At 38.3% G+C, this 21,652-nt stretch overlaps 1 protein-coding gene across 9 annotated transcripts in view; it reads right to left on the bottom strand.

Annotated features, from left to right (window-relative positions):
* Positions 1-1,431: 1,431 nt before the first annotated feature.
* Positions 1,432-21,652, bottom strand: part of LOC139941124 (myoferlin-like) — a 146,151-nt gene continuing 125,930 nt past the window's right edge. For 8 of the 9 annotated variants that reach the window (XM_071937564.1, XM_071937566.1, XM_071937563.1 and 5 more), the window contains one exon: positions 1,432-5,015. In XM_071937564.1, coding sequence (XP_071793665.1) covers positions 4,832-5,015 — 184 coding nt within the window. In that variant the 3' untranslated portion in view covers positions 1,432-4,831. The remainder of the gene's footprint in view (positions 5,016-21,652) is intronic. The other variant, XR_011786540.1, reaches the window with a different exon arrangement.

A 21,652-nucleotide genomic window follows, 5' to 3' on the forward strand; every position in this document is an offset into this window, starting at 1 on the left:
TTTTGAAACAATTCAATGATAAATGCACACATGCGAAACAAGTTATTATGCTCGACAATGAAATTGAAATAAAATGCGTTTGAATTCTGCGTTCAATTTTGTTTTTCGGTATCATTTTATTTGCACTTTTCAACAAATATTTCCAACCCGTTTGGACACTATAGATAAACGCAACGAAGACCGGCAGGTACGCACGTCTTTAACCTATAGGCGTAACATTTCCCCGTGACAAGTGGTGCTCAATTCCTTTTATAATTCTTTTCTTCTTCTTCAATCAAAGGAATGCAAAAAAAAAAGGGCATCAATATCATAAGGTCACACCACACTGCAAATCGCCTAATACCGCAAACAACTTTTTGAGTCAAGTACAACAACACAACACAACAAAAAAAGTCCAGTAGCGCACTCTATACTCTCATACCTTACAGCCCCTCGAGTTGACAGCCGCGAAGCTATTACTGAATAACCATACACAATCTTTTTTTATGATCACACTGAAAGATTTACTTGACATTTTTGCGGTTTAAGCACGTACGAGATAATTCGGCTTGTTCCCCCCTCGCACGACCTCCGAGCGAACCCGGGAGCCATAAGAGCATAAAACACGCACAGCCGAGAGAGAACACTCTAGAACATTTGACCGCGAAGTGAACTTTGCGTTAAAAATGTGAGTCAGGAAAACTTTTTTTTTAAGGTGGCTGCTGCCGACAGTGGTAGTGGAACGAAGTTGGGAACAAATTGGCGATATTGTGACAAGGAAATCCCCTTTGGGGCCTCTCAATAAAATAATCGAGAGTGTGAGGAAAGTTACTCCAGAACGTTGGCTCTCTGTGCAAGTTATTGAAAAAGGTCGATGACGTTTCGCTGCTCTGATGGTGGTGTTGTTGTTTTGAAGAGAGACGTACAAAAACAAAACAAAAATAGAATCCCCGAATAACAACACGTGTTTATTACCAGGCCTGTATAAATAACCATTAAAGTTATTGAGTACCATACACGATCAGACATTATTAATAACAAACAGTTTTTGATTTATAAGCTTCTGTTTTAAACCCTCGATATCAGCATTTAGTGTCAAAAGACCGGTTTGAAAAACTCCTACGACATGCACATCGAGGACTTCTCTTTGTTCTCTCAATGTTTGGACTTAGTTTTTTTAGCGACGTCCCCGTTGGTTTTGTACACGAAAGCGAAGCGAGGCCCCGTTGGTTTTGAATACGAAAGCGAAGCGAGGACGTCCTCGCTTTGTCATACACTCTGGTCCTCGGTTGCAACGGGTAGACCACGCTCACATACACAGAGTGGTAATGTTTTATAAACAAAATAATACATGATCGATCCCACAAAAACGGTCTAAAAAGTTCCTATCCCAAATCCACACGTCCAACAAAAACATACAACAAACAGAAATGATACTAAGGAAAGTACAACTATAATGATCCCACGAACCTTTATTTCTAAACAATCATTTTTACTCTTCAACATAGATCAATTAATAACACCACTACAATATTATTACCAACAAGATGCCCTGCCATTTTAAAAATAATGTGCTGCTGTTTCCCCATCCAACCCATTGCAAAAAAACAAATCATTCAGTTTTCAATGTACACTACTCATAACACTTCTGTATGGTTTTGACACAATAGAATGTTACCAACAATCTTACCATCATGCTGCAATACTTATTCAAATTGGTAAAAAAAAAAAAAGGAAAACCTTCCGGAAAACTTCCCAAATATACTCCTGATGCCCGTTCACTACAAGTGCCTGATATACCTGCTGGCTATAAAATAATGGCTTATTTTACATACAAGTGTTATATCACACAATTTAAAGGTAAAGACTAGTAACTATAAACCTGTCTGCCAAGGCGAACCCATTCAAAAGGACCCTGATCAATGCCAGGCAAGCAAACAGTACTTTAAATTGGGATTTGGGGACATAATGGTTTTTTTTGGCACATCTTCATCATCCTGTAATTTTATGGTTCTTATAGAAATTATCACAAATACGTTCACCATGTTGGGTGTGTTTACAAACAGACTTGCATAAACCGAAAAGGTTCATCTTGAATTGCATGCTAATAATGTCTTCATGACAATCTAAAGATGTACGTGATACACCGATTGGGATAGTAGTTCATGCCCTTTGAGGAACTATTAAAACACCACACCCTTGCTAAAGGGTGTGGGGCTCCACTCTGCCTGTATTTAGTTTTAATGAAAAAGCGTCTGAAATGATGCTGACAAATAAACCCCGTTGTAAACCTTAATCATATAATTATTTGTTAAAGCATGGATTTTTTTTTTTACAAGCATTTGACAAAAGGTTTCGTAACTTTTAAATCTTAATAAAGTTGTGTTTGTTTCAAAATCGCAAAATTTTTTCAAATTCTTGTTCGGCAAATGAATAGGCGGTCTTTAAAACCAGAAATCTTTAATTCTTTCAGGAAATGATGTCACACACCAAAATTGTCAGCATATGACAAGACAATTATTTAAATAACTACTTAAAGAAATCACTCTGTTAATTCATAACAATTATAATCATTCATTTTAGACTACTTAAACACATAATATACGTCGGACTTCAACTCACTCCTCTGCACTCACAAGGCACACCTGCTGTTTGCATAACAATTAATACAAAAATAATCTGACTCTAAAAATAGTGCTATTATTATACCCACTTTTACCTTGAAGCTACACTGAAAATAAAGCTATTATACCCATTTATACCCAGAAGCTACACTGAAAATAAAGCTATTATACCCATTTATACCCATAAGCTACACTGAAAATAAAGCTATTATACCCATTTATACCCAGAAGCTACACTGAAAATAATGCTATTATACCCATTTATACCCAGAAGCTACACTGAAAATAAAGCTATTGTACCTAGATGTTACAACTACCCCCCCCCCAAAAAAAAAAAAAAAAAAAAAAAAACACCCCAAATTAAAACAATACGAATATGAGGAAGACAATTCAATTTCTGTATGATATAGTGAAACCTTGTTTGAACTCACAACAAGTTCATATTGAAGTGACCTTGTGCTTTTTACCTGAACATGATCAGAGCATACTGATCGAAACGTCGAGTTACACCACAAGTTCTTTTTTAGAAACGACACTCAAGAGAGATTTCATGTACATGGTGTTACTGCAAACCTTACTAGGTTGTTTCCCAACCATGCAAAGTTTCAAATCCTACTCATGTACATGGTGTTACTGCAAACCTTACTAGATTGTATCACCACCATGCAAAGTTTCAAATCCTACTCATGTACATGGTGTTACTGCAAACCTTACTAGGTTGTTTCCCAACCATGCAAAGTTTCAAATCCTACCCATGTATACGGTGTTACCCCAAACCCTGACTTCATTTTATCTCTACCTTGCAAAGTTTCAAAACCTATACCGACCCTGTGCTAGTTAGCTAACAAAATGATAAACACCATAAACTATTACCATGATGTGTGGTAACATATAGAAATATATTGAGAAATTTTAACATTGAGACAATTTTATGAACATGAGAAATTTGTGGCTGCCGTCGATTTAGGATTAATCTGATGACTAAGGACGAGTCCCAACCCTGCACTGTAGCATGCAGACCTTAAGATTAATCCTAAGTTAGGAAGAGTTACTCGTCCTAACTCGAGATAAGACTGTCATAACTCTTTGTGAAATCACCAGCAGGGGGCCTTACATGATTTGGACAAAAACTCTTTCCTTTGTTAAGAAAGTTTTTACATTTTACTTGATGAAAAATAAAAGTTTATAGAGTCACTGATTAGAGGTAAATAATGTATCTACTCAACATATTATTGCCTTATACACTGTTTCATATTATAATAATTAAATAAAAAATAAAAAAATAAATAAAAAAAAGTGTTACTTTGAGTTACAATAATTCAAGACTAAATATCTTCTGGTTTTGTTTAGGCTGATATATCTCTGTTTGTAATTTTATAATTTCTTGCCGACACTCAATTCATTGGTATTGTTTTCATAAACATCAAGGACTTATTCAAATTAATTATCAACACCGAATAATCATATAAATTTTGATATTTTTCAAAACAACTCTATAAAGAATATATCCTAAACCTATTATTATCTTAAAGTAGTTACCGAAAGACTTTATAAAACTACTTGGCTTCGTTATTTTTTTGTAAACTACACACTTCTTACCTCACTTGGATAATGAATATTCTTAATCTAGTAACATAATCCTCTATAACCTTAACTATAACCATAATATATCAAAAGTATATAATGTTATATGAGTATATCACTTTCTGTTTGAACAATTCCGTAACTACATGATTAGACAACAATTCCACCAACTTATAAATAATTAAATTTTGTTATCAAAGTGAGTTCATAACTCCTGTAAATAAACACTTTAACTTCAGAATTGATCATTTTATGTTTTATTTTAACTTCATTTCATTGCTTGAAATGTCAATTTTAAAGTTACTTTTCAAACACGTCCAGAAAATGGAACAGTTCAGTCAAGCAGTGAACATTCATGTGCGGATATGAAACAAGAATTAACCATCAAATTTGACAACTATATAATTTGACAACTATATAAATTGTAATAGTTCCATATTTTTACAATTGGACACACGGATGATTTCTTGTGATTGTCTGTCATCCTCTTCCTTCTAGGACTTAAGCCCTTCCTTTTATAACCTCAGCCCCTTCTTTTTAGGACTTTAGCTCAGCTCCTTCAACTTAGGACTTCAGCCCCTACCTCTTAGGACTCCAGCCCTTTCCTTTTGGGGCTTCAGCCCCTTCATTTTTAGGACTTCAACCTACCTGGTCCCAAATATCTTCTGGACTGTGACTCCTGGCACACTGTAGATGAAGAGTATGACAAAGGCGATAATGATGAGGGCCAGGAAGAACCCGATGATGTACCACTTGTAGTTGTTCCAGATGATAAATTTGAGAGTCTTCCACGGGGATGTGAACCACAAGAATGAAGTCTCTGGACGACTGAAGGGAGTCAACAAAAGACAAATAAATCGTAAGATTGTGACAAACTAGTTGTTATTCATGTTAATGGTCATGCAGAGTTTTGGTTGAATGAGAGTAAACACTTTTCTTAGGAATAAAAGTCAAGTACATTACATTTCATGTGAGTACAAGTACCATTTTCACAGCAAATAATAACTCCTTAGCATAAATCCCAAAGTGCATATTATTAAGGGAGAAAATATAGATAGGTTAAACAAGTATAAGTTAAACGAATATAAGTACCATTGTATAAGTACAAGTACCATTTATGAGTACAAATACAATTTTATGTACAATTCTCATTTTATAAGTACAAGTACTATTTAATGAGTACAAGTACCAATTGGTGAGTACAAGTACCATTTTATAAGTACAAGTTGGTACTTTTTTGTGAGTACAAGTACCTTTTTATAGGTACAAGTACCATGTTTTATGTACAAGTACCATGTTTTATGTACAAGTACCATTTTATGGGTACAAGTACCATTGTATAAGTACAAGTACTGTTTTATAAGTTTAAACACCATTGTATTAGTACAAATACCCTTTCATAAGTACCATTGCATAAGTCTAAGTACCATTTTAATAAGTTCAAGTACCATTTTATCAGTCTAAGTACCAATATAAGCACAGGTACCATTGTTAAGTCTAAGCACCAGTTTATTAGCACCAGTACCATTTTATTGGTACAAGTATAAGAATGAGTACAGACTGCATACACCATGAGTGTTGTCACATATTGACTCCTTGCACGCACGTCACACACGGCGACTCTGCCGCGCTCACCATTTTGGTGGGCATTAGGTTTACATGTAAATGCCGCAACGCCTAAAATGCGCACTTCACTGAATAACGCACAGTGACATTGCCCATCTGTATGGCGCAGCCAAGATAATTCTGACGATGACGTCAGGTGAATTGGGTCAATAGACACACACACAAAATTATCAAAATTGACATATATGGCGAAAATTTATGCTATAAATTGTGGCGCTGATGTCAACTTTAACAACCAGAATTTGTCAATGTAGAACAAAAGTACTTGTAGAGTCTTGTTAACATTGTTTGAACAATGGATTCAGTCAATCATGGTACTATGACTGAACTTTACAGACACGGCAATCGTTTTCTTATCATAAAACAACCCAAAGGACCCCTTCACTGTTGGTTACTTTATCAGGACCTCCCTTTATATGTAAAGGCACTGGACACCTTGGGTAATTGTCAAACACTTGTCTTCTCACTTGGTGAATCTCAACATATGCATAAAATAACAAACCTGTGAAAATTTGAATTCAATTGGTCGTCGAAGTTGCTAGAGACTTATAAAAAATATTTTAAAAACCTTGTCGTACAAGTTATGTGCTTTCAGATGCCTTAAAATCGAGACCTCAGCTGAGGTCACGAATTCAATTCAAATAATTTAGTAAGACATTACTACTTTCTCAAAAACTATGCAACTTCAGAGGGAGCCATTTCTCACAATGTGTTATACTATCGACAGCCCTCCATTTGTTATTACCAAGTAAGTTTTTATGCTAACAATTATTTTGAGAAAATTACCAATAGTGTCCAGTGCCTTTAAATAAAGCCTTTGCTCCAGACAAAAACTATTAACCCCCCAATACATTCCTTTGTTATGTGCACAAACATCAAACAGCGATAACATAAACATGTGAAATCTCTCCAGTAGATTCTCCCGTTAAAGGGTCTGCAGCCGATTTCACGAAACGCTGGGATTAATCCTAACTCGAATTAGGACGAGTAACCCATCCTAACTTAGGATGGGTTCAATTAGGATGAGTAACCCGTCCTATCTTAGGACGAGTTCAATGCGTACTACGTATTTGGATACGGAACCGAACCCGTCCCAAGTCCTAATATAATCCTAAATTATAAGTTAGGAAGAGTTTGGTGAAATCGACGGCTGTATAGCTTTGGTAATCACTCTGAAAATAAATAGCATTGGCAATAAAAACTTTCTTTGTAAAAAGTAACATTTTTATTCCCCCCCCCCAAATTTGAATCTAAGAAGCGTTACTGAAAGCATGCAAAGTGGTGCAACAAGGGTGTTTTTTTTTTCTCTCATTAGTTTCTTGCAACTTCGATTATCAATTGTGTTCTTTGTTTGGTGCTGTTGCCCTGGTTTACTACAGTCTTCACCAGGACACCAGCCCCATGCGCTTAGAAACGTAGTATTAAGCGTGATATAAATTTGTACTGTAATTATTATTATTATTATTCAATTTTTCACAGCTGTTGTGAGAAACGGCTCCCTCTGGAAGTTACATAGTTTTGGAGAAAGAGGTAATTTCTCACTCAAATATTGAAATACTAAAAGCCTTCAGGCCTAAAGCCTTTTATTAGGCATCTGAAAGCACACAAATTTGTGCAACAAGGCTGTTTTCTCTTGCAACTTTGATGACCAGATCAAGTCAAAATTTTCACAGATTTGTTATTTTATGTGTATAATGTTGGACGGTGGTGTCTCACGTGCGACGAGGTCTTAGAGCGGAAGGCGAAATGGTGCGCTCATGTGATGAGACAGGGAGGCCTACCCGGCGCAGCTATAGATGGTCACAATTTGAGGCAGAGGCCGCCCTAAGCTGCGCTGATAGATGACGTCACAAAGTGGAGTGGAAGAAGCGTCAAAGAACTGAGACGAGCAACGATTGAACGACACCAGGTGATGGCGCCCCCATTACAATCTGAGGATGAGGCGGCCATGGACGCAAGTCTATGCCGAATGATGATGAATGTTGGGAAACACCAAGTGAGAATACTGGTCTTTGAAAATTACCATTTTCTATAGACGATGTGATCTATGCTTACATTCAAACCGCCCTCTGTTGACAAACCACTGTATACGTCATGTTTCGCCGGGCAAAAAGACGTGTAGTCATGGTAAGATTGCATACACTTTCTAGCTGGCTGCCAAAACACAGGTATGCGCGTGAATCATGTAATGGTTTTCTAATGACGTCAGAGGTCACATCGTCTATACCATCCGCCCGGGTAATAGTTAAAAAGCAGGACAGTTCTTTTCAGAACTGAGAAGTCTCAGGACTGAGAAGTCTTCCGAATCTACTCCGCGGTAGTAGAGTAAAGAAAGACAGTTCTTCAAGAACAAACTCTACCTGGCAAGTAGATACACACATGGTGTTACCGAAAACCAAATATGTATGTATACAATCCCTTTAAGGCGGGAAAACGTGCAGATATTAGGATGTTAGAGGGCTCAGCATGAGGTCCCCCCTGCACAATCACAAGTGCACGTTTTTGTTCTCAACAACATCCGGCAAATGTCGCCTGGGAAAAAAACAATGACAGACAATTTGTGACCCAGTAAACATGACACCTGTCACTTCTACTTTAAGAGTCAGTTAGAACCACAGAGTAAGACCATCATCTTGAAATTAAGAGTCTGAACGGGGTGTCAGCTAGGGGTTGACATAGAGCAGAGTGTTGCACTCTGTCTTACCCCTAGCCTGATACTTCATGAAGGCAACAAAGGCAATTTCCTCCATGCCCCTGGTCATTGCCTTGGTGCCGTTGAAATGCTCTGTAGGAAGTAAGTCTTCAATGTGTGTCTTGTGGTTATATTTCAGGCCTGATACTTTACGGAGGCAACGAAAGTGATTTCCTCCATGCCCCTGGTCATTGCCTTGGTGCCCTTGAAATGCTCTGTAGGAATATAGAATTTCCTCATAGGGTGCCCTTTACCAAGAAGAAAATGCCTTGGTGCCCTTGCCATTTCAAAAATGTAGCAAACAGGTTGACACAGAGCAGAGTGTTGCACTCTGTCTTACCCCGAGCATGATACTTCATGAAGGCAACAAAGACAATATCATCCATGCCCCTGGTCATTGCCTTTGTGCCGTTGAAATGCTCTCTAGGAATATAGAATTTCCTCATAGGGTGCCCTTTACCAAGGAAAAAAAATGCCTTGGTGCCCTTGCCATTTCAAAAATGTAGCAAACAGGTTGACATAGAGCAGAGTGTTGTACTCTGTCTTACCCCGAGCATGATACTTCATGAAGGCAACAAAGACAATATCCTCCATGCCCCTGGTCATTGCCTTTGTGCCCTTGAAATGCTCTGTAGGAAGTAAGTCTTCAATGTGTGTCTTATGGTTATATTTCAGGCCTTACGGAGGCAACGAAAGTGATTTCTTCCATGAACCCGGTCATTGCCTGGGTGCCCTTGAAATGCTCTGTAGGAATATAGAATTTCCTCATAGGGTGCCCTTTACCAAGAAGAAAATGCCTTGGTGCCCTTGCCATTTCAAAAATGAAGCGAACAGTCCTGTTATCCTAAATCAACCATAAACAGAACTTGATGAGAGCTTTTAGAGCAAGGCACAATGATGGGTCTATAAATACTGTGCAATCATTTATTTTAATTTTATGGCCATTGGCCCAAGTAAATACACTTTTAATTTGTAACTTTATTTTGTATTTCTAAATGGGTTTCTGTAATTTATTTTAATCTATTTTTATACATTACTGTATTTCAATGTTTTTAATAAAACAATAATCATTTAACAATACTTGCGGTACTAAGTGGGTTTGTGTTTGCACTTGGAGACACAGTCAAACTTATTACCACGGTGAAACTGAGCAACTGCGTTTTAGGTGTCGTTTTCTTGTGTAACTCTAGAGGAATGGAACTGGTATAATCTTTATATTCAATAATTGAGCTTTCAGGTTAAAGCCATTGGACCCTTTCGGTACAAAAAAAAAACAAAAAAACTTCACAGATTTACAAATAACTTACAGGGTTTACAGAAGGTAGTGGTGAAAGACTTCTCTTGAAAAATTATTCCATGAAATGCTTTACTTTTTGAGAAAACATAAAAAAAAATCAATTCTCGATATCGAGAATTACGGATTTATTTTAAACACATGTAATGACACGCCGAAACGTGCGGATACAAGGGTGGGTTTTCCCGTTATGTTCTCCCAAACTCCAACGTCCGATTGAGCCTAAATGTTCACAGGTGTGTTATTTTATATAGAAGTTGTAATACACGAAGTGTGGGCCTTGGACAATACTGTTTACCGAAAGGGTCCAATGGCTTTAAAACAAAGCACCTTTTTAATATAGTTTACCGACCCTGTACTCTGCATAACTTGTGTATAATAATAATGAACCATTTTTGTAGAGCGCATATCACAATCACAGAGAAGTCCCTATGCGCTTTGAGATGAAAACCAAAGAGAAGTAAAAGTTAATAGAGATGTGAAGTAAATACAAAAGCAAAAATTAGTTGTGTATAAGTGTTCACTGTCTCTTATATAACTACGAAAAATGCTTGCCCCAAATCATGTGACATAGAAACTGTCTGGATAGTCTGAGGAATTCAAGTGGTAACTTGTGATCAAGCACGTCATTGTTCCAGACAATATTCAAATCTGACATGCAAATGGCTTATTGATACCAAGGGAGGAATTGATGGGGGAAAAAACACTATACATGAATATTGAAAAAGAAAGTAAAAGTTTTTTACTTCATTCCTGTGATCATAGAGCTGCTAAGCATGAAAATTTGCTTAGCATGAAATTTTTTCCACGTGATTTTCTGGATAAGCAAACAACAGCTGAATACAAGTACCAATCAAAATTCAACAAATGGCAATTTGGTTGGTAATCCTGTTTTTATCAAGGGAGAAATTTCATGCTAAGCAAATGTTTAAAAAACTTATTTTTAAATGGTAGTAATTGTTGTTTGATAAGGCGACAGGTGCCGATGAAGTCTTCATGCCTTCTGCTCCACTCCGTCATACTAAGACACACACACACACATTAAGTGTAATTAGCCTCAACCCAGCTTGGTACATTCATTCTGTCAACTCTAGTCAATGTGATGCCAACATGTTGTGTTTTACCGTCACTCCCGATCACAACGGGAATGAAGGAAAAAACACAAACTCCACTCACTTCTTCCCTCTCCACGGTCTCCTAAATTAGCCGTTTGTTTCTGTTTTGGAACTTAAAGACAGTGGACAGTGGACACTATTGGTAATTGTCAAACACTAGTCTTCACAGTTGGTGTATCTCAACATATGCATAAAATAACAAACCTGTGAAAATTTGAACTCAATCGGTCGTCGAAGTTGCGAGATAATAATGAATGAAAAAACACCCTTCGTCACACGAATTTGTGTGCTTTCTGATGTTTGATTTCGAGACCTCAAGTTCTAAACTTGTGGTCTCGAAATCAAATTCGTGGAAAATTACTTCTTTCTCGAAAACTACGTCACTTCAGAGAGAGCTGTTTCTCACAATGTTTTATACTATCAACCTCTCCCCATTAATCGTAATCAAGAAAGGTTTTATGATGATAATTATTTTGAGTAATTACCAATAGTGTCCACTGCCTTTAACTATATATAAGTAAGGGCCCAATTTCACCATGGCTTTGCTTACTGTAAGCAACTTTAGCAAAGAAGCGGCGCCTATGGAAGCAGGGAACTACGTGCTTACATGTACGTCAAGCGTTGACAGAAAATTTGTTATTGGAAGGCAGAAATATTTGTGCTTGTGCATATGCGTACTCCATGTTTCTACGCATTCTTCTCTTGCAAAGCAGCACAGCAAAATCAGCACTAGTGCAGGGACTTGTAAGCAGGGACTTGTAAGCAGGGACTTGTAAGCAGGGACTTGTAAGCAGGGACTTGTAAGCAGGGACTTGTAAGCAGGGACTTGTAAGCAGGGACTTGTAAGCAGGGACTTGTAAGCAGGGACTTGTAAGCAGGGACTTGTAAGCAGGGACTTGTAAGCAGGGACTTGTAAGCAGGGACTTGTAAGCAGGGACTTGTAAGCAGGGACTTGGGGACTTGTAAGCAGGGACTTGTAAGCAGGGACTTGTAAGCAGGGACTTGTAAGCAGGGACTTGTAAGCAGGGACTTGTAAGCAGGGACTTGTTAGCAGGGACTTGTTAGCAGGGACTTGTAAGCAGGGACTTGTAAGCAGGGACTTGTAAGCAGGGACTTGTAAGCAGGGACTTGTAAGCAGGGACTTGTAAGCAGGGACTTGTAAGCAGGCACTTGTAAGCAGGCACTTGTAAGCAGGCACTTGTAAGCAGGCACTTGTAAGCAGGCACTTGTAAGCAGGCACTTGTAAGCAGGCACAAAAAAGAGTAAGCAGGCACTTGAACCCACACTCTGCTGGTATGAACCACCAGAGCTTGCCATGTTTTCATTTTTTTTAAACTAGCATTTTGCCAGCGGACTACTGTAAAGGAAGAACGCTGACTTTGAGCTCTCAATTCTGTAGAAACTGACACCCTTAAGCCTGTCGAATATCGCCGCGATTTTCACCAGTGAGTTGAGCAGAGCTGAACTGCTGCAAATATTCGTTTCAAATTTTGTGAGATCAAAATTTGCTTCGCATTCACTTTCACATGAAAACTGAACCGTGCTTTACTCACTGTAACTAAAAGTCAACTAATAGCACTCCAACATATGGTTATGCTCGGGGGGGGGGGGGGGGGGGGGGGGGGGGATAAATACAAAGCCTGCCTTCTAATAACAACTTATTGAAAGTGTTTTCATCTATCAATTTCTACACTTTTCTACAATCGTACCTTTGTTGTTGGCAATGACCAATGTAACCATGACAGTGCATCAATGTAAACACCAAACAAACAACTATTTGATAACGGAAAATCCAGATTGGACTGGACTTGTTTACACCCACACATTTCGTTCAGTTTTATTTCACACGAGGGAAAAAAAAAGTTACTTTACAAGCCATACAATGTTGTTTTGTATTTTAGTTGTTAAAAATGGCCATTGAGGTTAAAGGGAAGGTACACGTTTGGTAATTACTCAAAACAATTATTAACTTAAAAACTGACTTGGTAACGAGCATTGGGGAGCTGTTGGTAGTATAAAACATTGTGGGAAACGACTCCCTCTGAAGTAACGTAGTTTTTGAGAAAGAGGTAATTTCTCACTAGAATAATAAAAGACTTCTAGCTAGAAGTCTTTTATTCCTATCTGAAAGCACACAAATTCGTCCAACAAGGGGTTTTTCTTTCATCATTTTCTCCTAACTCCGATTCAGCTCAAATTTTCACAGGCTTGTTATTTTATGCTTTTTTTTTTTCATTCAAACTGATATTTATTTCCATACTTCATGAAAACAGAGTACAAACAATGTTTTTAAGGAATAACCAATAAACAAAGCTATTTATTGAGGGTGAGAAAAAATAAATACATAGAGTATGGGGGCATCATCTGGAAGCCGAGGCTTATGTAGGGATGCCTGGGGACAGACAATAAACGGGAACAAGAACGAACGGACTGACAAAACGAACAAAGACAGACATGATGAAGACAACAATGATGAGAACACTAATTGCACAATAATAATAACAATGATAATAATAATAATACTACCAATAATAACAATAAGAATAAGAAATCGAGAAATAATAAAAAAGCGTTTGCTGACGACTTAGGCAAAAGTAAAATGAGAGCGAGAAGGCAAACTATGTCAAATACTGGGAGAGGAGAGCTCTTTTATAGGCGCGTTTAAATCGACCCACAGATGATTGTGATCTAATCGACTGGCTTAAACCATTCCAAAGACGCGGCCCAAAGAAACGAAGTGTTTTTAAGTGGAATGATGAGCGGGTGAATGGCACATAAAGGTGTGATTTGTTATGTGTTCTGGTAGAGTACCCATGAGTGTCACGGACAAAGGTAAAGAATGAACGAAAGGAGGTGGGTAAAAGGTTGTGGGTGAATTTGTACATGAAGATACCCGTATGAAGTTTATTAATGTATGCAAGTGCTAGTGAGCGTAACTGTGCGAAAAGAGGTGCGGTGTGCTCTCGGGGATGCGATAAGGTGCATATCCTGATGGCCCTTTTTTGAGTGGTTAATAATGAATGGAGTTTGTTTTTAGAAACTTGTGCCCAGATGATATTACAATAGTTAAGATATGGAAGAATGAGGGTATTATAAAGTAATACCAAAGATTTGGGAGGAAGAAAAGCACGAAGTCTAGACATAACACCAGTGTTGCGGGAAATGGTTTTAGTAATGGAAGAGATGTGTTCAGACCAGGAGAGTTGATCATCAATAATGACACCTAGAAAATTAGTGGAGTGAACTTGAAGGATAGGATTATTGTCGATACGAAGAATAGGAATATCTTCTGAGAGATGAGAGGATTTACTGAAGAGCATGAACTTAGTTTTGTGTTCATTGAGGGAAAGTTTGTTGGCTTTAAACCAGGAAGAGACTTTAAGAAGTTCGGCATTCATAATATTTAAGGATTTAGCCGGATTGGAGTCAGAGAAAGCAATAGTTGTGTCATCTGCAAAGAGCGTAAAAGACAGAAGGGGAGAAGAAGAATGCAGATCATTAATATAGAGCAGAAAGAGGAGTGGGCCAAGAATAGAACCCTGTGGAACGCCATGATGAATTTCTTGCCAAGGAGAGTTGTGATTTTTAAAAGAAGTGAACTGCTGTCTATTGTCAAGATACGAAGAAAGCCATTTGAGAGCAACACCTCTTATGCCGTAGAAATTAAGTTTGTCAAGGAGAATGGAGTGATCAATGGTGTCAAATGCTTTCGAAAGATCAACAAAGACACCGACAGTGCTCAATTTATTATTTAGAGCAGTGGACACTTTATCAACAAATTGAATAAGCGCCATGTCTGTAGAGTGTTTAGCTCGAAACCCGTACTGAGAGTCAGAAAGAAGATGGAAGCGAGAAAAAAAAGTATTGAGTCTGTTGTAGAAAAGTCTCTCAAGAATTTTAGAAAAGCAAGGAAGAATGGAGATAGGTCTGTAATTGCTGATGTTATGTTTATCACCGTTTTTGAAGACGGGAATGACTTTAGCAACCTTTAGATTAGAAGGAAAGGAACCAGTAGTAAAAGTAAGATTGAATATGTAAGCAAGAGGGCGAGATATAAAGGAAATGAATTGTGTATCACAATTTATATATAAAACAAAAAACCTGTGAAAATTTAGGCTCAATCAGTCATCGGAGTATGGAGAAAAAAAACGGGAAAACCCACTCTTGTTTCCGCGCGTTTCGCGTGTCATGACATGTGTTTAAAATAAATCCGTAATTCTCGCTAACGAGAATTTATATTGTTTTACCGTTTTCTCAAAAAGTAAAGCATTTCATTGACTAATATTTCAAGAGAAGTCTTTCACCATTACCTTCTGTAAACCCTGTAAATTATTTGTAAATCTGTGAACTTTTTTTGTTTTTTCTGTACCGAAAGGGTCCAATGGCTTCAAGTTGAGTGTTTGTGAAAAGTACAATACATACATGCATCAGGTACAAATCCAAAAAGATGTTTTATTTATTTGGACGTGACTTGTTTACACCCACACATTTCGTTCAGTTTTAATTGACATGGGAAAAAAAAATCACTTACAAACCTTACAATTTTGTTGTATACATTTTTTGGAAGTTGCGTTCTTTGACTTTTGCATACTCGAGTTAAAATTGTGTATTTGTTAATAGCACAATACATGGATAAGATACAATGGCAAGTGGAATTTTTATTTATTTTATTCTTTACTTTTCTGGGGGGGGGGTTCAAATCACACCCTTTTTTTAACTGTACATGTATGTTTTAATATTTGAGTGATAAATAACCTCTTCCTCAAAAACAACATTACTTCACAGGGAGTCGTTTCCTACAATGTTTTATCCCTATCAACTTCCCTTCGTTACCAAGTAAATATTTATGCTAATCATTATTTTGAGTCGTTATACCAATAGTGCCCAGTGCCTTCAAGACAAAACCTTAATCTGAAAGTTAAATCTTTGTTGTGAAGACCCTAAGCAGCCCTGGGTGGATATGTTGCATGTATACAATTTATGTTTTGATGATTTTACATCATAGGGTGTCATCCGCTTTTGTTTATGCTGTTAATCATATTATATATGTTAAAGACTCTGGACACTATTGGTAATTGTCAAAGAACAGTCTTCTCACTTGGTGTATCTCAACATATTCATAAAATAACAAACCTGTGAAAATTTGAGCTCAATTGGTCGTCGAAGTTGCAAGATAATAATGAAAGAAAAAACCCCCTTGTCACACGATGCTTGATTTCGAGACCTCAAATTCTTGCGCGACGGTCGTGTGTACGCGCGCGCGTTTAAAAATAGGTTACGTGCGCGCGTTTAGAAGTAGATTACGCGCTGTTATAATAGCTATGGATTGCGTTCCGCGTAATAATCTTGCGCGCCTGACACACGGAAGCCAGCCGGTTATAAACACTGGTCACTATCAACCGTTTAAACACCCCCACGTGACGCGCTCTCCACCAATAGGAGTAGAGAAACTGTCTGGGGTATTTATGAATACACAGTGAAGTACTAACTATTCAAATTAAGACCACCTGGCCTGTTCAGTCCTCGGTTTACTGGCCTGTCACTGGCCACAGGCCTGCAGTCAAGTTTTAATTTGGATCCCTGCGGTCATTTCGGGAGTCTATCGAGTCCAAGGGCTAACCTTGTGCAAATGGTGTAGGCTCTATTCAGGATTTGTTAACAAACAATTCTCTGATTTTCCACTGGCAAAAAAACAAACAAAATCGGATAACAGACTAAAGTAGGGAGAATACAATGTCTTCAAATGTGCATGCACATTTCCTGTAATCTAGAAATACAGGTCAACTGCAGTCTAGAAATACAGTTCAACTGCAGTTGACTGCCCACTAGGTCGATTCCAAACTGTCCATAGCAACCATTCAACCCCCCCCCCCACTCTGAAACTTGAACCTATCCTCCCCAATGAATAATATTCAAGGAGAGAGCTTTGACTTGCAAGTTATTTGTTGCATTTGTACTCTGATATGATACCTTTGGACCTCAACAATGGATCACAACTTAAAGACGGCGTACATCGTCAGGAAATACGTATTAGAGGTCTAAAGCTGAAACTGTGTATCAATTACTAAGATTTTACCAGAATTGATCCCTCCAGAGATACAATTTTGTATGGAATACTGTCACACTTGTCGAAATCGAGGGCGCTTTTTACATTTCGAGGGTCAAAGGCATACTATATATGGATGTAAATATACCCTTTTTTTTTTTAACACTTTAGTTCCGTTTTTATGGCAAAACAACGTATTTCTGTTCTTGCTTTTCTCAAAATGTCAAGTTTGCCACGGAAAGCTAAATTGAGGGCTGTTTCCTTTTTGTCACTGCAAAATTTAAAAGGTATTGGATTTGAATGTATAACATGTTCTATTTACATCTCTTTTTGCAATTTCATCCTGTTTTATTTTTATGGCAAAACAGCTCATCTCTGTTCTGGCTTTTCTCAAAATAAAACAGCTGATCTCTGTTCTCGCTGTTTTTCAAAAATCAATTTTTTTTTTTAGTAAGGGCGTTTTGCCATTGAAGGGCCGACCCGCTCTTTCCTGAAAAGAACCCAAAACAAAACCGATGTCGGCGGACTTCCACTTTAACCATGGAGGGTGAGTCCCCTGAGAACGGTTTCAACCCAGGTTTCACGGTCATATCTTATTAGTCACACATCCTCCGCTTCAACTTTTCCTGGAAAGTAGGCCTGTGTCAGCAGTATTGTTTTTACTTTAAGACAAGATCAACAGTTCAAAAATGCACAGTTGCCAAATATTTGGAACAAACATTTTCTCTATTATGACAGGCAAGGAGATATCCAGTTTGCACACACATGGAGGAAGCGATGACGGTTTGTAATCGAGTGGGCTGGAGCATTTCTTGAAAGGGGTTGATACTAGTTAATTTTAGAGAGTATGTAGTTCAGGAGCATCAAGAGTTCAACAACTGAGGGAAGAATGGACGAATGTAAAATATCAGAACTGGAAATTAAAAAACAGAACAATCGGTAAGGAAAAACATTCCGATCGCATGACGCCATTATAAGTCTCGTTTCTAAGAATGCGAAAAAAATGTGGGCGTTGAAAAATAAGTCCATTCTCCGCTAAAAGGAAACACTTTTGTGGAAACTTTTCGAATCAATAATAAGTGTTTTGGTTACCGATCCCAAAACAGGCTCAGGAATGACAGGCGAAAGCACTTCTGCATCAACAAAAGCATCGTGTTGATTTAGCCCGTAAACACCCTAACCCAGTACTCAACCCACCAGAATGTGGCCTAATTGTACCCTGTCCTCTCGGTGAACCCATGTTTACTGGACGTCCCTGTTTTTTTAAAGTTATTTTTTTCTTCGATCGCTGGAAATCAACATCTCCATCAGTTCGTGTAATCAATCGCCACTTACGGTACTTTACAAATGATTCATACCGCTGTGAAATTCAAATACACACAATCTTGTTGATGGATACGATACTACATCAAACTCAACAACACTATCAATCTATTTATAAGACAATCAAACTCGATACGACTTTATGGAATGTAGATTGTATCATCGAAGAGTTGGTACAGGTCTCCCGGACAGCGAGTAAAACAAAGGAGTCTACTAGGGCCGTGTTTTGAGACAATGAGTTCCAGGTAACCTCCAGGAAGAAAAAAAGGCATTCACAATTTTCGCATAATTTTCTTGGGGTGATTGTCAGATATGAGATAGTGTTAGAATAACAATTTCTGTGCTACAACAATGAGGGACTTTGGAACACTAGGTGGCAGCAGACTTCCCAGGTAAATGTCCAATGTTTACATCGTTCGGAGCACACGCACATTACCGAGTCTGCTGCCACCTAGAGTCCCAAAAGTCACCCATTAGATTGCATGGGAGTGTCAAGAGCATCTTTAAATCAAGTATTATACATGTAATTCCCATCACATGCCATCTTTACGAGTAAATAGACTGGGCAAGTTTTGCACGCATTTGAGCAACGGGACAAGTTAAAGTTTACGAGTTTGTTTCCTTCAAGCATTACAGTAATGTAGGATAAAAGTGGTCCCAAAAAATCTTTGAAAACGTGCAACACAGTGTATTGGTTGCCTCTCGAACAAGTTGTCTTGAGTGACAGGCCCTATGGGTCTTGTCACACGGGGCAATGTTTATGGACAACTGGGGGAGGGGCGACCTACACAAGAAACAATTCAACCGCACTAAGTGACCTTTTTTTCACAATTGTTTCCTCCTGGTACCTATCAAAAGTAGGCGGATATTATGGGTATTTGTAAAAGGTTTTAGGGGCTCTTAATAGTTATTAATTGCCCGGAAAATACTTGGTGTCAAGTGGCACTCTTCTAAGATCAGATCAAAAGATAGTGAGACAACTAATAGTGCTAAAAAAATTAAATTACCAGAACATGACATCAATTTTAAGAAAGATGAAGTGAAATACGTTTGAGTGAAATGGCTAGGTCAACTACATCACAGCAGCGCAGGGGGTAAATCCCGAATTGGGGGAAAGGATTTGTACCTGCCTTGGGCTAGAATTAACTTATTTTTTTTAGTACACTTTCACGACAATGTTTAGGGTTTACTTGCTCATTTTGCTGGTGTTATTGATGTTCCTAGTGTGTTTAGTTGTTGTTTAGGGAGTGTCTGTTGGTGGGGATTACTAGTGACTCACGGGGCTTTGTCAGTTTTGTTTCTTCGCAGTTTCGTATGTATTGCCAGCTTCAGAGCATCAAGGTTCATGCATATTACCATGGATGTAAATCTCAGATTATCTGACCACTCATTCCCCTCCTGCCCCCACTCTTTCGTTAGTCCGAAGATTCTTTTGTCAGGCCTGTTGTCGATTTCACAAAGAGTTAGGACTCATCTAATCTCGAGTTTAGACGAGTAACTCATCCTAACTTAGGATTAATCTTAAGGTCTGCATGCTACAGTGCAGGGTTGGGACTCGTCCTAAGTCCTAAGATTAGCCCTAAGTTAGGAAGAGTTTTGTGAAATTGACCGCAGCACCCTTAAAAAAGAGCTGAACAACCTGATGTAAGAAGGGTCTTGTAAAGTCAAGTGAGGTAGCATCATCCATTTACGCTGGTCAAATCAGGGCACCCCATTAATCCAGTTACTAGGCTTATCTCACAGTACAGTAATAATATCAATTTAATAATGATATCCAAGTCTTATATAGCGCACGTATCTACCAAACAAGGTACTCAAGGTGCTGAGTATATACAAACTTTCAGAAAGATAGGTTATGGCAGTGATGAATTTTGAGACCCAATTATTTAGCACCTTATAAGGGTGTACAAGGTGCTAGTTGTACGTATTATTGTTGCCAAGCTTAAAGAAGGCATGTCAAGCTTATACAAGGGGGAATAATATACAAATACTACGAAAATTATGAGGAAGAAAAGAAAGAAAAAAAGAAAATAAAAAAACGCTCTGATTTCACAGGCCTGTTATGTAGTGCCAGCTTCAGAACATCAAGGTCCGTGCATATGGATGTAAATCTCAGATTATCTGCCCCCTCACCCCCCTTCCGCCCCCACTCTTTTGCCAACTCTGATATATTATCTGTTATCCAATACATGTTAAATTGAGCATAAACATCAGGTGACTACAGTGGCTCTCTTTACCAAGAACTACAACAATGAAATGAGCAGAACAGGTTTACTGCTAAATCATTTTTTTTTTTTTTTTGGCCCTTACACTAACTTGTACTATAAGCACTGTGTACCCAATGGGGCATACCACCCGAGTGAGATTCCAACCCACAACCTTTGCATTGCTAGAGCAGATGCCTCACCAGTAATAGGATCTTTTGTTATGTTTTATAATGCAAGTTGCCAGACACACAAGGCCTGAAGGCCACTTCAAGGTGTGGGCTACAACCAACTACTTTTCCAGAGGCCGTTGCCACCTACTCCTGGGCTCAGTCCATACAGATGTAGGCTTGGGTATCTTCCATCAGAAGCCTGGCTGGTAGAGCAGAAAGCACTACCCCTCCCCCCCAACTTTTACGAAGACGAAAATTACCTTAATCATTTACAAACGTATTTTCATGACATTGTTTTTACTAATTTCTCAAAAACTACAGCACCTCAGTACGTAATATTTGAAGGGAAGCTTTCCACTATAATTATCTTCAAACCCTGTGAGTTAAATGTAAATCTATGAACATTTTGTAAAAGTACATGTACCCAAATCCTTTAACACAAGTGTCATGACCGGGACTTGAACCCACACTCTGCTGATCAAACACCATTAGCTTGAATCCGCGTGCTCTAAACCGTTAGACCATGACACACCATAAAATACACAAGGGGTGTCGGAACATTAGCAACTCCACTTTGGCAGTCTGTCAAATGGAGACAACAGAATGGATCACTGACACAACAACTTCTCAGAAGACGACAGACACTGGTTTGAACTTTATATGGCACCCTCTCAGACTCAAAGTAATCACTTTTTTTTGGTCTTTATTACGACAAACCCTGTACTCTGTTAAAAGAGGAAATCCGACTTGCAACAACGATCATCAATAAAGATCAAAACACAGGAAGCATATCTACAAACCTAAAGTGGCTGCAGTATCCTGGGTTCAATGAAGTGTCAGAAGATATGAGAGTGCCCCTGTTTCAGCCCCACGAGTAAATGGCAACATGCCATAGTTTCAGCCCCAGGAGTATGTGGCAACATGGCAATGTTTCAGCCACACGAGTATGTGGCAACATGGCAATGTTTCAGCCCCAGGAGTACATTATGTGG

Source organism: Asterias amurensis, chromosome 8 (assembly GCF_032118995.1).
Source record: "Asterias amurensis chromosome 8, ASM3211899v1".
NCBI classification, from domain to species: Eukaryota; Metazoa; Echinodermata; class Asteroidea; order Forcipulatida; family Asteriidae; genus Asterias; species Asterias amurensis.